We start from the raw sequence: 10,147 nt of genomic DNA, 5'->3' as shown, positions 1-10,147 counted from the left end.
GAAGCTGAATCTCTTCTCTGCCGTCTTTGTCGTCCTGCTGGGCCTCTCAACACAAAGCTACTCTCTGGTAAGACAAAATCTCCAGAACTTCAATAGGTTTTCAGTTATATCTGTATTAAAAGGAAAAAATAACTGTCAGTCTGACATAATTTAAGAGAGGGAGTTAAACCACTGATCCCAACTCATCCTCATCAATTTTAGAACTAGCAATTTTAAGCTACCAGCTACAATTAGAGGTAGTTACTCTTTTCCTGAACCTCTTAAATACTCATTACGAGTATTTAAAAACAGTGTACAAATTGTAAGGTTTGTTAAGACAAAACACACTCTAGCCTGTAACAGTTATATTGCCAATTAATCGCAACTACCCGCTACACTTTCCAAACGGGATCTGTCTTTCAATGTCTGGTCATCGACACACGTGTCTGTCAGTGCAGTGGAGCCAAGCACTGTTCTGGATTGATGGCTAAATATTTCACCATGTTTCTCTCATCACAGTTATCTATAGTCCAGGTCAACTCAAAACATGCATTTTTGAATTATAGTTTGGTTTTGAATGTTTGGTTTGGTTTTGAAAGTTATGAAATTTGATCCACTGAGATTCATATAAATAATGAAAGGACATTTAGATGAGGAACATAGATGCCACAATAATGCACTTAAAGGGATAGTTCAACATTTTTGAAAATTGGCCCATCGCCATGATCCCCCTAGTAATAGCAGTAGGTTCGTTACCTTTAATTGTTGGTCCAAGCTGCTTTTAGATCGGGGGAGAAGAATACCGAGCGGCGCAGCTACACTACGGAGGCTAATGGAATTTCTTGGTTTTGCTCATCAAACTCAGCAAATACACAACCAAAAAACTCAAAAACGCTGTGATGGACAAGTTGTGACCTGCACATTCACCACGCTATGAGATAATAGCGGAAAGTTGCGAGATGGAGTTGTTTTAGAGGCAAAGTCGGACTTTACACTCTAGACGGCTGCTCGGCGGAGTGATTTCAAAAGCGCCTGTTTACTGCAGATACGTCCGTATACTACGGCACTGGCTGAGGTGCGCACACTGTGTCCCTCCGACCAGTGGTTCACTGAAGAAAGTAGTTCCGAGTATTTGCTTCACTTCTCTTAACTTTCCGCTATTATCTCATAGCGTGGTAAATGTGCAGGTCACAACTTGTCCACCACAGCGTTTTTGAGTTTTTTGGTTGTGTATTTGCTGAGTTTGATGAGCAAAACCAAGAAATTCCATTAGCCTCCGTAGTGTAGCTGCGCCGCTCGGTATTCTTCTCCCCCGATCTAAAAGCAGCTTGGACCAACAATTAAAGGTAACGAACCTACTGCTATTACTAGGGGGATCATGGCGATGGGCCAATTTTCAAAAATGTTGAACTATCCCTTTAAAGCAAAGGAAATCCAGTATATATGTTCAACAGAAAAAAAGACATGGATTTGTTTGTAAATCTTTAAGGAAATATATTTCTAACTCTTGTGTTTCTTTCTATCTCTGCGGCTGCAACTTCTGGAGGAGGGTGAGATGATGTTTCTCATTATTTGGTTTTACACACATCTTATTAAACTTTAGAGAATTGCCACTTGTGACGTGAAAACATGTTGCAATGCCATATTAAAAATATATATTTAATCTATATGCAAGTTTATAAAAACAGCGGAATAATACATATTTTTATTGGCCGGCCATGTCTGTGGATATTAAATAAAACTGTCCTGATTTCTAATAAGTTTCATTTAAAATTTACGGCGTATGTCTAAGTTAATGTTTTTATTCTACAGTATATGTACATACAGTATATTTATTTTAATTTCATGTACATATGAGTTTGTATGAGATGCAATGCCTCCTCTGAACTGAATCTTCTTATTATTAGGTGAGAAAACCAATTTGCATCCCCATTTAGACGTAACCTCCAAAATTCTGGAGGCCAATAAAGGTAGGTTTCACATGACAACTCATATGTAACAGTCAGTGTACTCTGTGTGTGGCCATCTTTATTCATTTTATAATCTATCCACATCATGTCTTATTCCAGGCCTAAGCCATATTTTGGTGGAAGGAGACGTTGCTCTGCCAAAGACAAGGAATGCCAAGAAATGCTGGGACGGTTATTGCAAATGGCCAAAATCCTACAGTGGACTGGTCAGAGTCCCCTATGTCATCAGTGATTATTTCTGTAAGAGCTCAGTGATTTATTACAAAAATAATTTCCTCATTGTTTATAGTTGAGAATTTTCCATTTAAATGTTATTATTAAGTGTTATTAATGATAATTTGTTTTGGAAGAGATCAGTTCATGCTCAAGTCTTCTGTTTTCATTACAGTTGACAGTGAGAAGACCTATATTAAAGAGGCTATGGAAACCTTTCACCAGAAAACCTGTGTTCGTTTTGTTCCTTATTACGGCCAGTCTGACTACCTGAGGATCAAGAGTGAAATGGGGTGAGTGCCGGATGGAAGTTCTGGAAATGCTGAATGAAATGTAACCTGTCAGGATTCGAACCGGTCACTCTGTCCTTAACTGTCACTGCAGGTGTTGGTCCACTATCGGCAAAAATGGAGGCGAGCAGGTGCTCTCTCTGTCTGCCTTTGGTTGTCTCGATCGTGGGATCATTCAGCATGAGCTCCTGCACGCACTGGGCTTCTACCATGAGCACACAAGGAGCGACAGGGACCACTACGTCAAGATTAACTGGGCAAATGTCCCAGCAGGTGAACTTTGAAATATACTGTTCATAGTCTCTACAGATAGGCCTAAGCTATTGAAGAAAAAATAGCTTTATAGAAAAAGTTGACTGTTAACTGTATTGTGTTTTTGACTCAACAGCTCATGCATCCAACTTCCACAAAAAGAACACCAACAACTTGAACACACCATATGACTATTCCTCTGTTCTGCATTATTCAAGGTAACATCTCTTTATCTCTTTATTAGCACCATAGTGATCAAGACCTGTCTTTTTGCTGCTTGATGTCAGATGGGTAATCTACAGTGCCGACTAGAACTATTTCTGTTGGAAACAGCAGCCTGCTGCTGAACATGAAGTTAAAAGTTTAGTGATGATAAAGTTTGTGTGGCACAAAACCAAAACAATAAGATGGAACCCACTCAAATGAAAGTGCAGAGTCAGGTATAATAATCCCCTGGTAGATGCAGCAGCTTTAATATTAGAATCTCTGCAGGGGATTCACGGCTCATTTTCTACTTGAAATTATAAAGCCAAGTCCCAGCAGCCTAAATAAGCCATAAAATGTTTATGTGCACATACAAAGAGCAATGTGAGGAAAAAAACAAAAACATTATTGAACCATTAGGGAAAAATATATATACTGTATTTATCAGGGTTAAATAATCCAGCGTTTAATGGAGAGAAAAAAATGATTCCATTATTAAATGATTTTATTTATTTTCTAGGACTGCTTTCACATCAGTGTTTGGAGCAGACACTATTACTCCTATCCCAGATTCACATGTACCTATTGGACAGAGGGATAACATGTCTGATACTGACATCCTCAGAGTCAATAGGCTGTATGAATGCGGTAAGTATACATCTGGAAATGTATTTGCATTTTTGCCTCACTGAATTGAAGGGAGACATTCACTAAGCAAACATTATACATTTTACATACATTCTGTGTTTTTCAGAGAATACAGTTTCAAATTATTACCTATTGATTAAGATTTTAATTTGATTCTTTGTTGATTTCTCATCATTCTTTTCAGACACTTAAAAGGAAAAGAAGAAACCTACAGACACTGCACACACTGTTGTTTCAAAAGCCTTATGAGTGGCAATGTGTGTCGACAGATTATTCTGTAAAACTCACATCAATGAAATAAATAATGACAAAAAAACACTAGATCTGTATCTCTTCTGTTGTGTAAGCACCCTTTATTGTAATGTTGTTTCGTTTTTTCCTGAAATCTGTCAAATGAAAAAGAAATAGTTGTTTTCATGGTAATGATATGAAGTGCAAAGACAGTAAATAAAACAATAGAAAATAAAGTAAATGAATAAGGAATAAGATACAACACAACTACAAGCCCCAAACTACAAATAATCCCCACCCCATGGTAACAGAAGTCAACATCTGCCCCTGGTCACTTTTTCCAAACAAATCTTTATGAGACCACTGTTGTGGTGATCTGCTACCAACCCACACGTCCACCACTTCATCTGAGCTGGAAAACATTTCCCTTTAAAAAAAAACATCATCATAGCCTCAAGCTTTAGAGTTAAAACTGTGTTGAAATGTTCAGTTAAATCTTCTCCACAATTTTCTTGCACTTATGACTCCGCAGCTCATGTTGGTTGTTGTGAGGGTTGAGTGTCACCTGGAAGTGACACTTCAGTTGCTGTGGAGGGGGAAACAACAGAAATATGATGCACTATTATTACATGATAGTCATTATAATCTCCAACAATTTAAGTAATTTCCAACCATTTCATACAGACTTCCTCTTTTACTTTTACTCTTCAGATATTGTTCATCTTTTCAAGATTGATTCAGCAATTTCTTCACTTAGTTCAGCATTGTTTCAACAATTTATTCAGCCTATTCAGCTTCCAGCTTTCAGCATTCACCCGTATTTCCTTCAGGAAATGCATTCTCTAATTCATTTTGATATATGACACAAAGGAAAGCAAAATCTACCTTTTTCTCAAGATTGCAGGTGTGCAGGTCATGGTTCTCAGACTTGAGACATTTGGTTTTTCCCAGGACTGCATCGATCTTAAAGTTTATCATGCTGGTCACCTGATGACACGGCCAGACAAGAGAACATAAGTGATTGGATGTCATTATATACATTTCATATTGAGGTGAAGATGGCGTATTGTATGGAGGGTGAGATCCTTTATTTCTAACCTGAGACTGTGCAGTGGTGATGGAGACCAGTTTGAACATCCGCTTGTTTTTGGAGTGCGTGTTAAACATCTTCACGGCGTGTTGAGCTGCCTGCTGCACCTCCTCTGACTCTGGGCTCCTCTCAAACCAGCCCCCCAAGAGAGGCACTTTTTCTGTGAAGAAATTAAGAAATACACACACGGCAACAAGCACAAGGTGAATTACTGAAAATCTGGCAGAGCTATTTACTAATTGTTTACTGTATATCTAGATCATGGCACAGCACTTAAATACACACATTCACGCACATAATGAATGAGCTTCAATCTAAAGCATTATACTCATACACTGACGCAAGTTGCTCAAGCATAAACACACACATATACACAAGCAGGCAGTGTTTTGATTTAGTGAGCTCCCTTTGGAGTACTCATGCTCCTTCATGCTGAAAATCTGCTGTTTCAGTTCAGAACATCAATCAAAGACTTGGAAACTGAGAGACCACCAAACCCTGGACTCAGCCAGGTCTACACTGCCAAACCCAAGCCTCCATCATCAGGGTATAAAACAGATTTTCACGGAGAAATAAGAGCAAAGTTTAGAGATAATAGCTCCGGCTCTTGTTAACGTGGGTGGCCAAGCTAGTCAAACTGTTGTTTTTAGCCACAGCAGTGGAGCAGCTCTAGGCCAGTCCATGCATCAGTCTGGGCCAGGCAGAAACATCTCAATGCCAATCGAACAGATTGCAACACAACTCTACACAGATAATCATGGTCCCAAGAGGATGAAGCCTGCTGACATTTAGAAACCACTGACCTTTCATTAAGCAACATTTAGCAGATCAAAATGTTCACTCATACAATGAAATATCTCAATATTCACCACCAGATGGATTGATACCCTATTCATGGTTCTCTGAGGATGAACCCTGCAAACTGTGTCAAACCTTTGACTGTTCTCCTCGTGCCACATTAAGGTTGATATTTGGTTTTGAGTTAAATTGCTAAACCATGGAACAGCTTGCTATTAAATTTACTGACTCCTTCACTTTTTAATCCTGTGACACCATCTGGTCAGATATTTAATTCCTTGCGGTGCTTTTCACGACAAAACGCCTCATCAACTTCGGCTGTACTCGGAGTTTATCACCAATTGGTCAACGTTAGTGAGCGTTAAATTTAATTAAGTGAGCATTATACCTGCTAAACGCTCATATTGTGACATTGTCATTGTGAGCACTGCCCTGCCTGCTCACTAACACTGTCACTATCCAGTTCTGTGTCGCTCCAGGACATCTCAACCTTGAAACCTGTAAAAGTTGAAAATCCTGCTTGTGCTTCTCTCCAGCTGTCACAGCGCGTTCTGTTTCCTCCCTGTTGAGCTCAAAATATGATTCACTGTGGTCCAGCGCTACATAAGAGCTGGGTGTGTTCAATATTGTCAATAGGCCCGAAAAAGAACAGCTTAGGGTTGGTTTCTAGAATAGCTGTGAAAACACTGATAAAGTCAACCGCTGTTGCCATTGTAATGATATCATGGACTGAGAATCTGGGGTCAGGTCATATACATAGGACACTTCAGGCTCAGAGACAGACTGTCTGACCAGCAATCCATTGTTTGGGAGTGTTGCATGCACATGTGTGGGTTTATATATGTCTTCTCCAGGGGATAGTATCCATATTATAGGATGTCAATCCAAGTTAACCTGTTAATATTTGTAACTGTCCATCGCTGAGGAACAGTAAATACTCTCCAGAAAATTGCTTCATCTGGCTCACACTACTGCCATCACAGAGACCACTGATTAACCTCCTGATTGCTGCAGCACAGAATTTCCACTTGATGTTGCCTCTGCGTTTGTGGAACCATTTTTGTGTTGTATATGTAATCAAAAAAAAAGTTTACTTGGAATCAAACCTTCAATTTGCTTCTCTACTAAACATTTATATTATACAGGTATGCCCAGGTCTGAACTAAACAGTGAAGCCGTTCACGAACAGAGGCCGCTGATGTTTGACAAATATGGGAAACAGGTTCGGAGTGTAAGTGATGGATTAGGTTTCTTCCCCTAAACAGCTCCAAACCAAACTCTGCTCAGCCTCTGTCAACTTTCTGTGACTGCTGGCTGAGCCAAACGTTCTGACTCACTGTACCCAGACAGACTTGAGCACAGATTCCCCTTCTGCAGGCTGAGTACACAAACACACAACTCACTCTGCCATTCTGTCATACAGGCACACCCTGTCAGAAAGACGTGCAAATACCCATTTTTGAATTGAATCACTTCATTGTTGCACTTGAAACTGTTAGTAATCAATGAGTAATGGGTATTGCAAGCTCTTTTTCTCATTATCTTCAATTGTTAAGGATTTTTTTTTCAGTTCTATGCTTATAGTTTGTAGTCTTTTTTAACCAAATTTAAATTGAATTCAGTTCAATCTTTTAGTGCTTCTCTTGTAAATAGTAACATCACATGTTACTAATTTGATTGAATTGTTCTGAAAGCAGGAGGTGAAAATGTCAGAGTTGCAAATGTTTTGTTTGGCTGGGTTCTGGATTAGTCATGATTCTGACACAGATGCCTGTGCTGCTGTACTTTAATGTTTTCACGCAGTAGCTTTGTTGTGCTCATATTTTCTCATCTTGTAAGACCTGTTTTTTTTCAGGTTTTTAAAAAGATGCTTGCATAGCACAAAGCTCTTCTGAAGAGGTATTTACTACCTCTATGCGAAACATGTGATCCTGACACTCAAAACCATTACAATAAAATATTAGCAGATGAGAATTAAAGCTGATTTTGCTGAGGGAAACTATCCTGGACTTGACTCCGCTCACATTAAATTACATTCAGATTTCTTTTATCCATATAAAAATCTATTAAGGCACCAATGACACCTCTACAGACAATTTAAATGATTTAGTATAATGTTGTCCCGACAACAGAGTTAAAATAATCACAAATAGAGTCATACCAGTAGAATTTGAGAACAATATAGGCAAGTAGAAAGACAAATATTCCTGTTCGTGTTGCATTTTATCTAATTAAGGACACAAAAGACCCATGTGAATCAATATAAATTGTAAATACATTGTTATGGGGTTGTAATTATATCCTTTTGACTGTCCAGTCCACAGTCAAGACCTCCAAAGGATTTTGTTACCACTTCTTGTTATCAGGCCACAACATCCGTCCCTTCACAGACAGACAGAGGAGACAGGCCTGTTCTCTCTCTAACCGTATACTTTTATCTAACTTCCCCGTCTGTAACAACAGGCCCCACATGACACTCATATCGCATTCATTGTCCACATAACATAACCACTTACTTGTTGTGATGACTTCCTCCACAACCTGATCCCCCACACACAGCTGGACAAGTGACAGGCATATCAGCGCCGACACCGGGAGAGACATCTTCACTGACAAACTGATCTGCCAAACTACTTGTAGTCCCACAGTGGTCAGAGCAAAGTGGTGCTTTTTAGATCTGTAGAGAAATAAAAGAAGACAGCAGCTGAGAAAAAGGGAAATTAAAATACGGGAAAAATAACCTGAAATTGCTCAAATGAGATTTAGAGAAAATGATATAAGGACAATTAATATTTACCTTTGCCTCTGTTGAGAAAATAGGACTTGAGCTGGTGAACGCTGGAGCAACAGTGAGAGAAACAGAGCAATAACAGTGAGGAGGAGAGAGTGAGTGAGTGAGGGAGGGAGGGGCCGGGTGTCGGTAGTGAACAGGATTTAACCTCTGGTATGTCTAACTAGTCAGTGAAGACCACACCCACTCACTGACTGGCAATGACGCCATGTAGGGATTTAACAACCATCAGCGGCTTTGGTGTGTGTGTGTTTGTGTGACAGAGAGTGCGTATAACAGAGAGGGCAGAGTATAGGTAGGGGGGGGGGGGGGGGGGGGGGGGGTTGCTGTGGATAGCTGGCGGGTATGTGCTTTTGTGTGTGTGTGTGTGTGTGCAGTGTACTCGTGTTTCTGTGCTCTTTATGTGTTTGCATTCATGTGTGTCAAGTGGGTGTGTTGCCTGCTAATGTGATTTATCTGTGTTGATGTGTGCACATACGTTTGGTTGTTTTTTTTTTTGTATTTTTTGTTTTTCTTCACAAGAGAACAAGGTACTTCATTCTGCGCCGCTCTGACTCAAACTCAGCAAGTACAGCATCTGCTGGCAGACACTGAGTCACAGCGCAAACCATAGCTCACAGCAGAACCACATTAGACGCTTGTTCTATAACATCGAACATCAACACCCTATCCTGTTCAGAACACTGTGTCATCATGTGATTAAGGGTTGACAGTACTCAGATAGTTGTGAATAAAGGCCCAAACACGAGTGAGTGGATTAATGTGCTGGGTTTCTGCTGTTGTAAGGATGTTAGCTGACTGACCAGGAGGAAGAGGAAGTCCACAACAAGCTGACACAGACAACAGCACTGGCATGTTATCGTCAGCAGCCATGGTGCAAAATAAGCTTTCTTTTAGAGGTGTGTTTCTTTCTAGCCAGTGATCCAAATACTCACTCTCCTTGAAACTCTGTTTGGCTGTTTGGATGGCTTTGAGATGCTAATGTCTTTCAGCCTTTTGATGAAAACATGTATCTCCTCCTGCTTGATGCCAACAGTGAAACAACAGGGAAACAGACAGTAGGCTATAGCTAAATCAAAACAATGAGCCGTTTTCGTGGTTGTGTGTGGTGCAAAGGTGGAGGCTTCGAAGTGGTGATTGGCTGCTGCTGAAGTTCAATGTGAAGTTCTCCATGAAGTCGTTGCTAGGATACAGACTAAACATCCTGTGGCACATAACATCAGGGGACTTCAGTCATGTTTCCCTGATGGATTCACTGGGGATGTGATGGAGAGATGTGTACTGAAGATGGTAGAGGCCATTCTGAGCAACTGGGATAATCGACTTCATAAGGAACACCTTGATGGACCAAAAACATGGCGGTGCTGGACGGCTCCTCTCCCTTTGCTGCAGGATGGAGAGATATAGAAGATCCATTGTACCTTCAGCCATCAGGCTTTTAATTCTTCTGCAAACAAATTAACTTTACTTTGGGGATTAATAAAGTCATTCTTATCTTATCTTATCTTAAAAGACGCCAAATCTCCATTAATGAATGAATGAATTTATTTATTTATTTCGAGCATAAAAAATAAAATTTCAAACAAAAAAAATACAAACAATAGAGCAATGTCCGAAAAAGGAGCAGGTAGAAGTATATGACCCTACCCCTTTCTTACTTATCTATTAATAAATATATTTT

The 10,147-nt window shown here is 39.8% G+C and overlaps 1 protein-coding gene across 1 annotated transcript; it reads right to left on the bottom strand.

Moving 5' to 3' along the window:
* Nucleotides 1-4,277: 4,277 nt before the first annotated feature.
* LOC310995115 (cystatin) lies at nt 4,278-8,307 on the bottom strand (the record flags this gene model as incomplete). The annotated part of the gene is made up of 4 exons (XM_083984044.1): nt 8,192-8,307; nt 4,886-5,037; nt 4,673-4,774; nt 4,278-4,373 (listed from the first exon to the last, which is right to left on the bottom strand). Exons 1-4 carry the CDS (start codon nt 8,277-8,279, stop codon nt 4,278-4,280), a joined length of 438 nt encoding a protein of 145 aa, XP_083840170.1. The 5' UTR covers nt 8,280-8,307.
* Nucleotides 8,308-10,147: the final 1,840 nt, after the last annotated feature.

Source organism: Trachurus trachurus (genome assembly GCF_905171665.1).
Source record: "Trachurus trachurus genome assembly, chromosome: 12".
NCBI lineage: Eukaryota > Metazoa > Chordata > Actinopteri > Carangiformes > Carangidae > Trachurus > Trachurus trachurus.
Note: the sequence above shows the minus strand (reverse complement) of the source record. Positions and strands in the feature narration are given on the sequence as shown.